Source organism: Esox lucius, chromosome 6 (genome assembly GCF_011004845.1).
Source record: "Esox lucius isolate fEsoLuc1 chromosome 6, fEsoLuc1.pri, whole genome shotgun sequence".
Lineage (NCBI taxonomy): Eukaryota > Metazoa > Chordata > Actinopteri > Esociformes > Esocidae > Esox > Esox lucius.
This window is the reverse complement of record NC_047574.1, coordinates 15,479,269-15,497,029: the sequence shown is the minus strand read 5'-3', so window position 1 is coordinate 15,497,029 and position 17,761 is coordinate 15,479,269. Positions and strand designations below refer to the sequence as shown.

At 40.8% G+C, this 17,761-nt stretch overlaps 1 protein-coding gene across 3 annotated transcripts; it reads right to left on the bottom strand.

Annotated features, from left to right (window-relative positions):
• Positions 1-725: 725 nt before the first annotated feature.
• Positions 726-17,761, bottom strand: LOC105010532 (TBC1 domain family member 12). 3 transcript variants are annotated; one of them, XM_020047666.2, is made up of 13 exons: positions 16,160-17,761; positions 12,694-12,826; positions 9,394-9,515; positions 9,012-9,094; positions 8,789-8,906; positions 8,452-8,558; positions 7,871-7,951; positions 7,654-7,748; positions 7,164-7,235; positions 4,709-4,837; positions 4,521-4,630; positions 4,114-4,372; positions 726-3,737 (listed from the first exon to the last, which is right to left on the bottom strand). In XM_020047666.2, exons 1-13 carry the CDS (start codon positions 17,473-17,475, stop codon positions 3,669-3,671), a joined length of 2,694 nt encoding a protein of 897 aa, XP_019903225.1. In that variant the 5' UTR covers positions 17,476-17,761; the 3' UTR covers positions 726-3,668. The 3 variants fall into 3 exon arrangements, with proteins under 3 accessions (XP_019903225.1, XP_019903226.1, XP_028976352.1); XM_029120519.2 differs by lacking the exons at positions 726-3,737; positions 4,114-4,372; positions 4,521-4,630; positions 4,709-4,837 and adding exons at positions 6,249-6,563; positions 6,824-6,922; XM_020047667.2 differs by lacking the exons at positions 726-3,737; positions 4,114-4,372; positions 4,521-4,630; positions 4,709-4,837 and adding an exon at positions 6,247-6,926.

The following is a 17,761-nucleotide window of genomic DNA, read 5'->3' as shown; positions in this document are numbered from 1 at the left end:
ACACCACCACCAGCAATCATTTGTACCACCACCAGCCTGCACAGTGGTAACAAGGCATGATGGATCCATGTTCTCATTCTGTTTACGCCAAATTCTGACTCTACCATCTGAATGTCTCAACAGAAATCGAGACTCATCAGACCAGGCAATGTTCTTCCAGTCTTCAACTGTCCAATTTTGGTGAGCTCGTGCAAATTGTAGCCTCTTTTTCCTATTTGTAGTGGAGATGAGTGGTACCCGGTGGGGTCTTCTGCTGTTGTAGCCCATCCGCCTCAAGGTTGTGCGTGTTGTGGCTTCACAAATGCTTTGCTGCATACCTCGGTTGTAACAAGTGGTTATTTCAGTCAAAGTTGCTCTTCTATCAGCTTGAATCAGTCGGCCCATTCTCCTCTGACCTCTAGCATCAACAAGGCATTTTCGCCCACAGGACTGCCGCATACTGGATGTTTTTCCCTTTTCACACCATTCTTTGTAAACCCTAGAAATGGTTGTGCATGAAAATCCCAGTAACTGAGCAGATTGTGAAATACTCAGACCGGCCCGTCTGGCACCAACAACCATGCCACGCTCAAAATTGCTTAAATCACCTTTCTTTCCCATTCTGACATTCAGTTTGGAGTTCAGGAGATTGTCTTGACCAGGACCACACCCCTAAATGCATTGAAGCAACTGCCATGTGATTGGTTGATTAGATAATTGCATGAATGAGAAATTGAACAGGTGTTCCTAATAATCATTTAGATGAATGTGTATATATATTATTAATTTTTTTTAAATATTTTTTTTAAATCACATGCCCCCATTTCATTTACGGCTAAAGTTAGCTGAAGTTTGTAATGGCCGTTTACAGGAATCTGAACCATGAATTACATTTTTTCATTGTCCATGGACTAATTTAACACTGAGAACCTAAGTGGTAAAATAGTAGAATTCACCTTTCAATCAACAGTAATTAGTCATTCAAACACATTTCACTAAAAACACCATATGCCCCTTGAAATTCATATTGCACTATTAAGTCTGTTTTCTCATACGCTTTAGGGGATGCAATAATCAATCGTGTATGCACAAATGTGCATCAATGTCTTTGTAAATTTATGCAAACCAAGTGCTAGAACACAAGAACTGCTTTCCAAATAAAGACTGGCAAATTTGGGGAAATATTTTAAATGCGTGGGGCAATATTTTAAATGTGTGAATGAAGTTGAGAATAATTTTGAATTAATTTTTTTATAATTCATGAAGGAATGCAATGTTCTTATAATTTGTACACATTTGTTAATTACCTATGATAACAATCCATGATGTTGCTTCAATTTCTCTGGTGAAAATCTGCCACACTGTGCTTTGTATAGTGCTTTTTTATTTATTTTCATAAGCCTTTTGGGGTTTATTAGCTTGAATTGGATTGCTAAAAATTATTAGTGGAATAGCTAGCATCCAGACTGCCATCAAAGCTCCATCCCAAGGCGTTCAACTGATCTGTGTGATAAAAGCAGCTTTGCATTCACACTGTTAATGTGGTTGTGAGGCGACAGGTTGAATACACAACTTGTTTATACCAATGATGGCATGTAGACCAAAGCTACATGATGCAACTGTTAAGGATGGCTGGACTATGGGTGGTTGTTGACAAATTCAAGGTACAGTACATGTGCTAAATGAACTTGACTTGTCCTAATTGGACTCACTTTAGCACTAACTCTCGCAAATAATAACAATGCTTCCATATTGTTTGGTTCTGTGTGAGCTCATTTTCCTTTTTTGTGACTCAGAACAATCCAGAGCTTGACTTGAGCCAGAGCTTTCCGAAGCACGCTACCAATGCAAATTTGTCTTTTGCAACCACATACAGGTATCCTAACCTTTGGGTGCTCGACTAGTGCCGGAGCTGTCCGGAGTGCTTCATCGATATATATATTTTTAATAGCAATGTAGGCATTAATGTAGTGAATAATGATTTCACTTTCTACCTGCCACTTGTCCATGAATTCTGTTTATCAAAGTGTTAGTAAACATCTGTAAGTAAAGAAAATGCGCTGTTCCGTTTGAATTCTTTGGGTCTCCTATCCCCGTATCCCTACAAAAACGCAGTGACTGAGAAGGCCATAGGCGCCTCCTCTCTGACCCTCGTCTCCAACGGGTCTCGAGAAGCTGTGCATGCAAATTCTCTTGCGTATTGTGTGCCAGTACGCAAATCAGATGTTGCTCGAGGTGAGCGAATGGCATGACTTAGCCTACAAAATAATGACAGACAACAAACTAACTAGATACCATTTTAACAACTGACTAAGTTATCATTATTTCAATTTTTTTTTTAGCTAAGCATTAAATGTCATCAGCAGTAGTCACACCTCCACCAAAATACAGTTAATTAGCAGAATCAACAAACATGCTGGGCCTATATAACAGATCACTTCTGATTAATGTTTGTAGAAAAACATATCTAGTCACCATGGCTACCCTATACATATTCAAGTAGCCTAGCTTATGCATTTGGTCCACGATTCAAGTTGGGGAATCATTTAATAAAAGACCAGTCTTTTTTTTCCCCTTTCTTACATATCCATTGAACCCATCCATTTGGAGAACTATTGTGCGCAGGCCCCCACCCAATCCCCACTAACTACATTGTAGCCTAACCATAAATTACAAGACAATACCTTGAAAAGCTTAGATGCGATTCAGGGTTGGATCTAGTGTCGGTACACCAAGCAGCTCTTCAGACAGAGGGGCTGATGGGTGTTTTATACAGCAGCCTAACATAGTCGTTATTTTACTTGGTGCACTGATCAAGAGCACAATGGTAGAAGATGATAGAAGTATTGGATCAGGGTCCAGATCCGTTTGTAACTGCACATTTATTGTAGTTACTGTTCAGTATTGATAATTGAGCCACTCAGGGTTCAATTATTTGGATATTTTACACTTAAGACAGGAAAGTAGGAAAACAAATTGCAGATTGGACAGTGGGTTCAAATTGAACCCATGGTGCAGAAGTACATGGGAACAGGAGGCCACTGCTATATTTATGACATTAGTGTCTCACTTTAGTTTACCAATGGTATTTCTTATTTCAGAACCACTGTATGCCAAGGGTCCTCTTTAATTAGTGTATCTGGAAAAAAAATACCATATATCAATACTTATAAACATATACTACATGTATACAAGTAAATATCCTCAAGTTCACATTTAAAATATGGAGAAATGTTGTTTAACCCAGGGGTGGACAAACATTTCTGATCAAATAACAGATCAGGATTTTGAAATTCATGTTTAAGAGTTTTTTACCCAAACCTACAGAGGGCTGGATTGCATTGGCCTGCAGGCCATATCTGGCCCCTGGGCCTTAGTTTGTCGACTCTTACCTTATAAACACATATTTTCACACAAAAATAATTGAGCTTTACAGGCTTACTAAAACATACACGTCGGATTTCAAGCTTCACAGCTGTTATTGGTTCTCTGATGCACTCTGGGTGACAATGCCGGTGCCATCTTTGAGTATTGCTACTTTCTCATTAGTCCTAGCATTTATCCATTTGGTATCCATTTCATAACCAGTCAAAGCAATCCTGTTCTAAGCAATACTACACAGAGGAAATTGAATGAGTCCATGTCATACATTCAGAAAAACATTAGGTACCGGGTTAATCTGTAAACTGTTAGCTTCTTAGAGCAGGACTGTGGTTGGCTATTTCCTTATTACCATCCTTCGTCAATGCAGAGAAGACCTAAAGGAAAGATGTAAATGTAAAATTAAACCATATGAGTTCTACACACGTCCAGTGGAAAACACTGTTTACCAGAACATACAAGCTTTTCACTGTTTTTGCCAAAAAAAAAATCTATACAGTACATACATTTTTATTCACTCCCAAAATAGGAACGTGAAACTAGAAAAGTACATTTCCCACAGAAAATGTGCTTGCTAACTTGTCTTGACCTATACATAGTTGGTGACAGATGTTATTGTAGTGGTAGTGACTACAGTAGTAAAGATAAATGGAATATGATAGGGTAGCCTAATCACTGCTTGACTTGGTGGATCTAGCTTGAACAGCTGATGGTAGACATACTGATGCGACCAATTAATGGGCTCCAACTGACCTGGCCCCACTTGCGGTTGTTGCTGATCATGTGTGTGGCAGCGATGCAGCTGAACAGGCTGTCAGGGGCCATGCCTTCAGGCAGACGGGTGAGGAACTGGGCAATGTGGATGAAGTCCATCTGCAGTAAGACATCCTGGTACAGGCGCAGGATGCCCAGGGCTGTTCGGAACAGAAACTCCTCCCCGTCCCGACAGAACACATCCCACACACGACAAGCCACGTCCAATGGCAAGGACTTACTGTACAGGGTGAAGATCCTGCCGGGTTGTGACGAGAGACACAGTGACGTGATTCATTGTTCATCTAGAGCAACTTAAAAGGCATGTGAACAGGATCACAAGAGAAGGTCACTTTGACAATGGAAAATTGTCCATTACATTTTATTTCAAGTAGTTCTGCACTCACCAGTCTATGAGATAGAGATCTGGGGTAAGGTTGTTGATCTGAAAGTGACTGAATAGCCGAGGGAGGTTTTCTTCAAAGAACACCTCAAAAGCAGCAAAGTATTTCAACATCTGAAAAGGGGAAAAGGTTTAAAACTATAACACGTATAACATGTGTGCATGTGTGTGGGTGTTTGTGTGTCTTAGTACCAACTCATGGTCCACTCTAAAGAAGGCCATCTGACAGGGCTTGTTGAGCAGGTTAGCGAAGGCAATGAAAGCATCAGCTTCCTCCAAATTTAAGATAAGAACTGCAGCGATGAATGACATTCCCTGGACCTGGAGAACAGAGGTCTCCCATTATTTATATATAAAAATCAACACTTTTTTACTTGGGACAATGGAATTAAATTCCATTTTGGGAGAAATATGTTAAATGAAATATACGTATATTCAACAAGGATTGAGAAAAGAAAAAAATGCAATTTAATATGACAATTAATTACAATTTCAGTGACATTGTTCCCCTTAATAAAAAACATGCAGGTGCTGGTAATAACATTAGAATATCATCAAAAAGTTGATTTATATCAGTAATTCAGTAATATATATATATACTTTTTATGTTGGCCAACTGAAAAGTATGAACATGAAAAATATGAGCATGTACAGCACTCAATACTTAGTTGGGGCTCCTTTTGCCTGAATTACTGCAGCAATGCGGCGTGGCACTGCTCAGGTGTTATGAGAGCCCAGGTTGCTCTGATAGTGGCCATCAGCTCTTCTGCATTGTTGGGTCTGGCATATCGCATCTTCCTCTTCACAATACCCCATAGATTTTCTATAGGGTTAAGGTCAGGCGAGTTTGCTGGCCAATTAAGAACAGGGATACCATGGTCCTTAAACCAGGTACTGGTAGCTTTGGCACTGTGTGCAGGTGCCAAGTCCTGTTGGAAAATGAAATCTGCATCTCCATAAAGTTGGTCAGCAGCAGGAAGCATGAAGTGCTCTAAAACTTCCTGGTAGATGGCTGCGTTGACCTTGGACCTCAGAAAACACAGTGGACCAACACCAGCAGATGACATGGCACCCCAAACCATCACTGACTGTGGAAACTTTACACTCGACTTCAAGCAACGTGGATTCTGTGCCTCTCCTCTCTTCCTCCAGACTCTGGGACCTTGATTTCCAAAAGAAATGCTAAATGTACTTTCATCAGAAAAAATTACTCAGCAGCAGTCCAGTCCACTCTTTGTGAATCTCCCCCACATTTTTGAATGGGTTTTGTTTCACAATCCTCTCCAGGGTGCGGTTATCCCTATTGCTTGTACACTTTCCTACCACATATTTTCCTTCCCTTTGCCTCTCTATTAATGTGCTTGGACACAGAGCTCTGTGAACAGCCAGCCTCTTTAGCTATAACCTTTTGTGTCTTATCCTCCTTGTGCAAGGTGTCAATGGATGTCTTTTGGACAGCTGTCAAGTCAGCAGTCTTCCCCAAGTTTGTGTTGCCAACAGAACTACATTGAGAGACTATTTAAAGGCCTTTGCAGGTGTTTTGGGTTAATTAGCTGATTAGAGTGTGGCACCAGGTGTCTTCAATATTGAGCCTTTTCACAATATTCAAATTTTCTGAGATACTGAATTTGGGATTTTCATTAGTTGTCAGTTATAATTGCCAAAATTAAAAGAAATAAACACTCGAAATATATCAGTCTGTGTGGAATGAATGTATACATTATACAAGTTTCACTTTTTGAATGGAATTACTGAAATAAATCAACTTTTTTATGATATTCTAATTTTATGACCTGTATATGTATGAACAATTTCACAAAGCAAACTTGAGATGGCGTGGGCCTACCTCAACAGCAGCATATGATATAATAGTTTATAGGACATGTCTCTGGGCTTTGAAAGGATTTCTGGCACTATGGATCCAAAAGTCTCGATGCATGAATGCTCTTTCAATTGTCTACATGCTCTTTGGTTAGCTGTTGCTTGCAGTCCCCTTTCAGCTTTGTGACACATCTGTTGCTGAACCGGCCCGGTCTCTCTCCTTTGACTGAGCAGATTTTGACAAGTTTCAACAGATGATTGTTGTAGCCTGAAACACGTTAAAGACCAGTAGAGTGGGCCACGCCTCTCCTACTTCTCTTACTACAATACAGCCTTAAGGGTTCAAAATAGAAAATATTGTTGCCTACGTTTTTCCGTTCTGGAATGTTCTTCAACTCTCACCCTACGAGGTTCAGAGTCTACTGATTTTCTGTTCTACCTCATCATTAATTGCACCAACCTTGTGTCCCAGCTCTAAATAAGTACCTGATTAGAGGGTTGCAATGAAAAGACGCAGTGGAATTGGCTTCCAGATCTGGATTTGAGTTTCAGGGAGCAATTGGGTAATTTCAACACAGTCGGACCCTGGCTGAGCAGTTACATAAAAAAAGAAAAAAGGGAAAGGAATAAACAATGTGATCCCCACATGTGCGGAGACGTCTGGATCCATAGCTCCAGGAAGTCAGAGCTAAACCGTCCGTTTAAGCAAATGTTTTACCTAAAATGTTTTCAACACCGTTTGGTCCGAACATGAATTCAAAGTAAGGTTTTCACAACGAACAGAGAATGATTTAGTATTGGGATTAATTAAATGCTTGCCACTTACATAGCCCACATCTGGTCTATAACACGTGTACGCCCCCAAAACACTGTGCAAGAGGTCATGATAGGGCCCACCCTATAAGAGTAGAAAAGCAAAATTCACATGTAAACTTTTACAAAGTTCAAGTAAATATTTCCAAATACTCCTTCCTGGTGAAGGAGCTTCAGCATGGAACCAACTTAGTTCTCACATTATACCAGCCCTAGCGGCCTTACATCTGTAGGCTATCCAAACAACTTGCAGAGATTACATTTAAATTCATTGTTTGTTTGAGCCATGAATGAACCGATAAAAGCTTAATCTGTAGCATAAAGTCATATTCATAGCATTTAGAATGTAATGAGATGGGAATATTGGCAACAACAAAATTATTAACAGCCACAGCAATTTGGTCCTAGGACCAACCAAAAACTACAAAATAACCTCCAGGGGTCCAAGGAAAAACATCATCATAACTTATTTGGGTGTCCTGGTGATGACAGGAGAGACCTACCTTCTGAAATATAAACAGAGAGGGAAATGTCCTGGAGATGTCCAGCTTTATCAGGTCGAGACTCGACTCTCTATCGGCTTGCAATGATCCCAAGTCTATTTTGTGAAAATGTTGGCTTTTTTAGTGCAATGCAAACATACATTTTCAGAGGGGAATGGTAAAGTACAGAAATGTGTTGAAATGAAGGACTGGACTTCTGTTTCTCTGAGGTACTTACCCTGCACGTCATTATCCAAGATGGTCTCATTAAAGCACCTCCACCTCTCCTTAGCCCGAGACAGAAATATCTCATAGAGCTCTGAAGCAGGTAGACACAATCAAAAAGAAATAGTGGGTAAAACATCGAAATAATTAAAATGAAATACCAAGAAAAGTATGGACAATCACACAATTTAACATCAATGTATGTTAGCTGCATTAAAATAAGACGATGTAGATGGTAATGAGCTATACCTAAATATGCACTGTGGTTCGATGAGAACACTAAACGTGTGTGACAGGGCTGGAGACCCACTGGTTAAGATGGGCAAAACTCAACCAAAAAAAAGTTAGTCGTTTATCAGCTTACTTTTACACTCTCAGTATGTGAAAGATTGCCTTTAAATATAAACATTTGACTGGCGGTTTATACTTTAATGGCCAGGAAAGTGGTGAAAGACTGAGAAAGATGGTTTGCTGAAAGAGCACTATGTCAGATTTGAACCCATGCTGCAGCAGTACATGTTCGCCAGAGGCCGTGGCTTTTTGGCACGGCCATTTCACATGGCAACAGTGTTAAGCAATGTGCCGAGTGGTTACCAGGGGTGATATTGAGCTCGTTGCCGATGGCCAGGCTCCAGACTCGTCCTCTGATGCTGGGCGGGAGGCCTTGCCACCAGAGCTCTCTGACCCGGCGCGTGTTACGCCTGCCAGGGGACACGACAGCACGAGCCTATTAACGTTGATCCTGAACAACCGGCGGTGTTAAAGCATCTGAAAAGTCTACGTGTACATTTGTACATTTGACAGACAACCTCTTTCAGCCTCGGGTAGTTTGTCTCAAAGACAACGTTCAGTAAGATTATTCCTGATAGAACATGTTTGTGCTAGAAAACCAAAAGCTTCTCAGCTTTACTCAAGGTCTCAGGGTACTGACATGCAGTTCCAGTTGGGTAGGATGTCATTATTCCAGATGATCATGGCGTTGGCAATGCTGTCCTCCTGTTTAAACCTCTCCTTCATCTGACGTTTCTTCCTCTGGGCCTCCTTCATCTCTGACCGGACACAGACAGAAAAGGGTTTGTGTGTAACTGGGTGTGTGTAAGTGTGTGTGCATGTTGGTCTGCGTGAGTGTAGTTAAAATAGCGGTTCGGGCAAACCTCTTCTCTTGGCTCCTGCCACCATCTCATCATACTCCTGTTTGTGGCGCAACGCCTCCTCAACCGACTTAGCAGGAAGGTTCCTAAAAAGAGGAGCCGGCACCGATGCTTACAGGAAGACGAGCATAGACTGGCATACCAACTAACACACGGTTCACCTACAGAATGGGTAAGAATTAGCATTTGCACTGACATGGTACATTCCTGGAAACTGGCCATTCTCCTGCATGTCAGCAGTACACAAGCGCGCACACACACAGATTTGGGATGTCAATGTTTTCCCTCTGTTCAGAGTCAACTCAGAATATCACGGCCAGTCGGGTTCTTCTCACATTGTACAGACATACGGAGCGTTTCCACATGTATTTTTGGAAACACTCACGGTGGCCTATCCTCTAGAATTAGAGCTGTGGTGGAGAGGGGCTCAAACTCCAGGTTTTTCCTCCGTGTTACAGAGACCTGGGCCTGTGGGCGTGTGGACGATCGCTCCTTCAGTGAACACTCCTTTACAAAAGAGAACACAGGAAACAAGGGACAGTATTAAAGGACAAAAATATATGTTTACAACGAGTTAAGTATACAATAATAGTATACAATTTGTATATGACGAGACTGCTTAAGAATGGTTATTGTCAAAGTAAAGTTTTACTCGGAATGCATCGACTCTGTTGCACAGTCTCTGCTGACATTTACAAGAGCCAAAGTTAAAGTTTTGAAAACATTCAACCACCAAAGCATACAAAGTGGAATAGGCCACAATGAACTCCAAATGTATTTGGCCAATAAGACATTTGGTTATAGCTCTGGATTCATGATACAACTTAGGAGTAAAATGGCTGATTCACCATATCTGAGTAGGTGTGTTAAATCGTATGTCCATTCATATCAAATGAACCATTTAGAAATTAAAGCCTATTTTGTACATAGTGCTCCCATATTAGGGTGCTACAAGTATTCAAAAACATTGACAGGTGTGTTTTTGCAGCATTCGTGCATACACATAACAGCTGTCAATGTCAAGTCCATTTCTGTCTTGATAACTGTTGACAGATCAGGAGCCTCCCTGGAGGTATGCTTAAATGTCAAAGCCTTAACAGATTTATCGTGTCAAGCATATGAATCCAAAAAGGTTCCCTTTGGCACAGCTTTTTGTTGATTAACATATCATGAATTTAACCACAGCATTGGCAAAGTTATTTAAAAAATGCACATTAAAACCTGATACATCGGACACCTTATTTCATAATATAACGATGACAGAACTTGCGACAAAGTAAAAAATAGCTAAAGTTTGCTGCTAAACCAACAAACCCAATTGTATGTTGTAATTGCACATCCAATAAAGAACTTAGCTGGCATTGCTTTGCTTTTTTGCAGAGACAAAACAAATATTTTCCAATGCACAATTGCTACGATAATTAACAGAATGTTGGCATTTTTCCATGTAATAATTTCTTTCTATTGAATCATAGATTTAGATGGGTAAACATGAGGGTAAGAATCTGTGATGGTTTTGATTTTCTCATGCCTAATAACCTCTTCAACCTTTACAGCTTTTGAGGACTCATGGTGCCAGGCACAAACCTTGATTAGGCTGTTGCAAAACAGTAAATATGTTGCTTTTCAGCAATTCTGATGTAGACTGTAGTTTTTGATCAGTCTTTCTGCATGACCCAGGTGAGCTTTAGATTTAGCTTATGGAAAAATGGCCTGCCGATAGAATGTCGAGTTGCTATACCGACACTGGTCAGATGTGTAGCACTGTGGTGTAGTGGTTGAGGACACAGCCACTCATGTGGGACACCTGGGTTCGACTCCAGTGAGGGCTACAACATTTATAAATGTTTATTGCGGCCGGGTGAACTAGGCTTCTCTTGTCCCTTTTCTGTTTTTTTACTCATAGGACATACTGTACATACCTTCACAGAACATACTGTACATACTTTTAACAAATTGATAGGAGTCTCAATTTGCATTTCTGGCTTGCCCTTTTAACTTTCAATCTCATTTCCCCCCAGTCGACTTGGGGGTTCAAGGCATCAACCTTTCAGTTACTGCCATGTTTTGACTGCATGTTTTGAGCGTCTTTTGCTCACAGGATCTTGGGCTAAATTTGGTGGAACGACTTGTCCAATTTGGATTGCAAGCAGTCTGAAACGTGTTTTGGTGCACCAGATTCGAATTTTTGCCATTTTATGTGATTTTAAAGGTAGGGGTGTACAGAAATTGAATTTCTGTTATTTAATTGCATAAACCAGGGTTCGACAGTAACGATGGCCTGGTGGCCCCAGGCCAGCAAAAAGTAAAGTTGGGACTAATAAAATGACCAAGGCATTGCAAAAAAATCTGAGATTGAAAAATAATAATCGCATTACAAACTTGACATTCTCCAGTTGTTTCATAATCTGGCACACACACAAATACCTTGCAGCTCTTTGGGCGTGCTGTTGGCCAGTCAAGAGTTGAGCAGTGATGTGACACCTGGCCATTTAAAAACATGTGCGAGTCACTCAAGTGAAGAAGGCAAACGAAGGACAACTACGAGCTCAAACAAAAGCGATAATTTTTATCGTGCAATAAATAATATACCGCTTCTACTTCGATGGAACTCTGACGTAAGTTCCGGTTAGAGCAGCCAAATGTGGGTCTTTTTACAAAGGCACTAACAACAGTCCCTGACCAGCCATGCCAACAGCAAACAGCGCCTGGTCAGCATGACAGCCAAGCTGGTGATAAATTACAACTTTTGGAAGGAGGGACAGTAAAAAGTTGAATATTGTGTCATTTGTTAAATTGGGTTACTTTTATCAATGTGGCTGATATTTAACTCAAATATCCATGTGCCCAAATAAGTAAAAACCAAAGATGACTTTCCAGGGAGTGTACTTGCACTATATGGCCAAAGTTTGTGGACACTCTTACTTATTATTGAGTTTCAGCCACACAGGTGCATAAAATCCAGTACATAGCCATGAAATTGCCATTGACAAACACTGGCAGTACAATGGGTCAGATTGAAAAGCTCAGTGAATTTAAACTTTGCATTGTAATAGGATGCCACCTTCGCCAAAAGTAAGTTCATGAAATTTCTGCCCTACTAGATCTGCCTGGTCAACTGTAATTGTGAAGTGGAAGCATCGAAGAGCAACAGCCCAGACACGAAGTGGTAGACAATGCAAACTCACAGAGCGGAGCTGCCAAGTAGCGAATCATGGAAAAATCGCCTATTGTAATAGAATAGAGTAAAACAACAGATTTTTTTTGAAAAACAAGTCAATTAAAAATGGCCTTACATTGCAGTCATTTGGTTAGAACATTTTACATCTGCATTGCTGTTGTATGAGTAGATTCATTATAATAAAATTAAATGTGGGGAGGGAATGAAGGAAAGAAAGGAAGGAAAATGTGGGTCCGCAAACTTAAGCGGAGACCAATGACCATTTTTGGGATATAATGAATTATACCCCGCACTTCCATCCAGACTCCTGTCTCTTGCTTCAATTCCCAAATATTGTAGCATAACCAAAAAAAGACCTTCAACTGGTTATTGTTCCTGGCATTTCTTATGCAATATGGTTACAGTGTTTACACACCATATGAAATAGAAATGTCTTTATCTTTATTTCTAGTGATTACTACTTGCATGTCGTGATGGAGTCCGATATACAGGAGTGTAACAAACCTGCTGGATGGTGAAGTTGTCTTTAGTCTCTATATCAGTCTTCTCTCTTACAGAGACCTTTCCAAACAATTTCCACCCTGGACCAACCTGGGAAGGTGACTTGGGCTCTTTGGGCTTCCTAGAAAACAGGCTCCTGGAGGTGAGAGAAAGTGATGAACACTGAATGAGATAATTAACAGTTAAGGGAGAAAGAAAAGGAGAACAAAATTAAGAAAAAGTCATGGAAATGCACTCGATAATGACGCACAGCAATTTTTTACTTTGTATATATACACTCACCTAAAGGATTATTAGGAACACCATACTAATACTGTGTTTGTCCCCCTTTCGCCTTCAGAACTGCCTTAATTCTACGAGGCATTGATTCAACAAGGTGCTGAAAGCATTTTTTAAACTGAACTCATTGTCATGTTCAAGAAACCAATTTGAAATGATTCGAGCTTTGTGACATGGTGCATTATCCTGCTGGAATTAGCCATCAGAGGATGGGTACATGGTGGTCATAAAGGGATGGACATGGTCAGAAACAATGCTCAGGTAGGCCGTGGCATTTAAACAATGCCCAATTGGCACTAAGGGGCCTAAAGTGTGCCAAGAAAACATCCCCCACACCATTACACCACCACCACCAGCCTGCACAGTGGTAACAAGGCATGATGGATCCATGTTCTCATTCTGTTTACGCCAAATTCTGACTCTACCATCTGAATGTCTCAACAGAAATCGAGACTCATCAGACCAGGCAACATTCTTCCAGTCTTCAACTGTCCAATTTTGGTGAGCTTGTGCAAATTGTAGCCTCTTTTTCCTATTTGTAGTGGAGATGAGTAGTACCCGGTGGGGTCTTCTGCTGTTGTAGCCCATCCGCCTCAAGGTTGTGCGTGTTGTGGCTTCACAAATGCTTTGCTGCATACCTCGGTTGTAACGAGTGGTTATTTCAGTCAAAGTTGCTCTTCTATCAGCTTGAATCAGTCAGCCCATTCTCCTCTGACCTCTAGGATCAACAAGGCATTGTCGCCCACAGGACTGCCACATACTGGATGTTTTTCCGTTTTCACAACAATCTTTGTAAACCCTAGAAATGGTTGTGCGTGAAAATCCCAGTAACTGAGCAGATTGTGAAATACTCAGACCGGCCCGTCTGGCACCAACAACCATGCCACGCTCAAAATGGCTTAAATCACCTTTCTTTCCCATTCTGACATTCAGTTTGGAGTTCAGGAGATTGTCTTGACCAGGACCACACCCCTAAATGCATTGAAGCAACTGCCATGTGATTGGTTGATTAGATAATTGCATTAATGAGAAATTGAACAGGTGTTCCTAATAATCCTTTAGTTGGGTGTATTTTAGCTGCATTTAATTTTGTTTTATTTAGAGGAACCTATACATCAAATTTTGAAACATACCCTCTGAAAAGTATTTTTTACTTGTATAATGATTTTGTTTTTTTACAGTCGTTTCTCAGCAGATTGTCATTTGTCACTATCAAAATCACCTGAGGAGCCACAATGTTAGGCAGGTGTTTATTATTTTGCCCAATGCCACTGCACCTACTCAGCTGTTTTGTTATATCTTAAATAGTAGAATCAGAGGTGGTTGTACTGGCATAACTCAGCATATCTCTAAAGCTCAGGTGTAGGCAACCCAAGACTCAGAATGCAACAGGCGGTTTTTTTCCAAAATACAATTTGGAATACCTGGTGATGTTTCATACTTTGGCAAGCAACAGGGTTGCCTATTCCTGCTGTAGCTTGTTTTGAGAAATTGCGGAAATCCCTGATTAGCAAGCAAAACGTTTACTACACAATATGCGTTTGGCAGAACATTTACTATTCTGTGAAAAATACTTTTTGTTTACAGGTAATGTGGTGCTAGTACACTGTAGGACACTTCAGTGAAGTGTAAAGTGCATTTTCATTAGTTTTTCCACATAGTTTTTTCTTTCAACTTTTACGTCAAAGGTTGGATTGACATTTAGCGTGAGATAATACTAAAACAACAATAACATTTCTTAGCCTTTTTTAATTCACAAAGAGGGACAATCATTCTGGAGGGCACTATATTTGAGGCGCTAACTTATGCTTCCTCAGCATGACTAAACAACAACTGTCAATGAGGGTACTGCATGCAGTACTCCAAAGAACCTTTGAGCTCAGTTTCAGATAATTGAAAAATGAGCTGTGATGATACACAGCCTGTAACCCATCTGAGGGTTCATTTTTACTTTAGTTAGCCTGTCCCTGCTTCTCTTCAAATGACAGGTTCCAGGTTTGTCCATGAACAAAAGATCAAAGCACTCATGGCTCAACAATGACCAGGACATTCGTCACAGCATCTTTCACCAGCAGCTCTCCATAACAACTCACCTGCGGTGACAACACCAACTTCTCTCACAGGGATGAGAATCTACTTAGGATATTTGACTTTAGAAGGACTATGCTATGTGTATGATGAGCTATAATGGACAACTGCTATGAAGGCCTATCGGTTTGGCCTTTACATTATGAGACTGTCACCTGCATTGAAAGCAACTCAAAATCAATACTCTGCAATGAGCATAGAACTGATTCAATTTGAATTGTGAAAAGTAACTATATGGACCAAAGTGGGGTAGGCAGAAAATTGTCTGCAGTATAAGGGCCTGGTGTATTATGAAATCAAGGCCATAAGAGACTGAACAATGTCATTTTCACCACATTACCCTTTGCTGCAGGAAAAACTGGAAGCCTCCAAATCTTATTTAGTCAGTCCAGCGAGGGACATGGGAATAGTTTAACATGTAGACTGTTGTACAGGAGGTCTTAAAAGCCAGCTTGGTGTATGAAAAAATAATCTAACTTCACCTTTTTCTCAATTTGAACTGACAGCTGGGATTTAACTAACTTAATTTAATTGTTGTACCCAATCAGAGACTATCCAATCTACTAGTTTTACTCCAATGTTTATTTTAGTTGTTGTACCCAATCAGAAACAATCAAATCTACTAGTTTCACTCAATGTTTGTAAACAGAAAGGATAAGAAACACTTAAACATGGTTAAGGCACTGACTACACCGCAACAAACTTTTTTCAGTAAGTTTGAGGAAAATACTAATTACTAAAGCATTTCATTCATGTATTATTTGATTTCCTATTAGGTTCAAAACATTAAAACATTGTGGCATTCATTTCGAGCCCGCACACAATCCAAGCTTTATCACAATAACACAATTGTTATCAAAATTAATTAATGTGTTTAATCCCCAAGGCAGAACTGCACAGGGCAAGTTATATTCTATAGGACAAAAACTATATTTTGGTCATTCTGAGCAATGTGGATGAACACTAATGAATATGGGTAACCAATAAATCTCTGATTTCTGGTAAATTGAAACGCTAGGTAAATGGTAAAATGCCATTTGCAACAATTTCCTGAAGGAAACCCTGGTGCATGCTTATGCAGGGATATGCATATTAGGCCTACCTGGTGAAAAATTCTGAGATTCCAAACTTCTTTGAAGAGGAGGGCAGAGATGTCAACCCATCTGGGAGTTTCTCTGGGGCACTTTGACGACGACAGTCGATGCACCCCTCATCCCTGAAAAACATGTCTCCATCTTCAGGGCTGAGAGGGGTGGCATCGCAGCTAAGAGTGACGGTGATGTGTGGGTCCGTCCTGAGGTTAAGAGGCCTAGTTGGGAGACTGCACTCACTCAAGTCCTCTCTAGTGCTGGGCTCAGTGATGCTGATGTGTTCAGAAAGTGTTGACAGGCAGGGAGACTGGAGTTTGGCACTAGATTCTGAGGGTACATCCTCAGGGTTCAGAACATCGCTCCCAGCATTAAGGGTCTTGGCAGCAGCTAGTACTTCCTCTGTATCTCCATGCCTCAACCCCCCACTATTCCTCTTACATGATGGAGGTGACTCGATGTTTTGGAGCTGCGGATTAAAAGCAACCTCATTTAAAGGAACGTTTGAGGAAACAGCAACACAAGCACTTGTTGCTTCAGCATTTGCAATATGTAGGCCATCATTTGCTACATTTACTTCCTTGACAGAAAAGTAAAGCTGGTCTATGTCTTGGCATAGCAGTTTGTGGGTGTCTACCTGGCTACAATAATCTGTATCTACATCTGTAGACCAATCGTCACTGGATAAATAATCCGTTTCGCTATTGGAAATCTTCATGTCTGAATCACCAGGGGTTGTGCAAGTGCAACTCTGTTCAAGGTTGTCTGAACATGACAGAGATGGAATCAGTGGTCCTGGATTAGAATCCCCCATGTTCAGTTTGTCCGAATTTAAATCTCGAGTATCCCCCACGCAATCCCTAAATTCACCTCGCTCTGAAACATGACCCAGCTGCAGTAACATCCTGTTACCCTCTTGTCTGTATGCGCTTGTAGCGGTGTCTGGGGAGGAAAGGGCCCTTCTGTCAGCGTCAATAAATCCATTACATCTGTGGTCGTTGCACAGGTCTGAAATTACACAACTTTCATGACTCTGACTAGGAAGAAATTCTGTAACCAAATCCAACATTATTGTATTCCCAACTCGGACTTCATGCGAGGGCAAAACGACGCAGTCTACGATAGTATTCTTCCCCTTACTGGCTATATAAACATAACCCGCTTGACCATTCTCGACAGTGCATGGCCGGCTTCTGTTGTCGTTGAAAGGGTGAGACTTCGCTATTATATTGCAGTCGACGTGTGAACCGTAAGATGTAACTGCCTCTTCATTTTCGTTGACATCGATTGGAAAATCAAGAACCCCATCTCCTAGTTCTGCTGTTTCCATTTTATTTACCGTCCGCGAAGCTAGTCAGCTGCAGCTTCGGACAAAAATCCTGCAGCGTCCCCACCTCGGACGGCTCAGCTCCCACTTTGTCGTTGTTCTTTGACAGAGTTAACATTATGTCTGTTGCTTTCACTCCAGCAGGCCCACAGACATAGCCTATTGTTTGGACTAACGTTAAGCGAAATATTATTTAAATGACGATAGGGCTGCAGACCTGACAAAGTAACTACATATCTTAGTAGCACTCAGCAACACCTCCACAGCCATTTTTAAATATTCATGACGT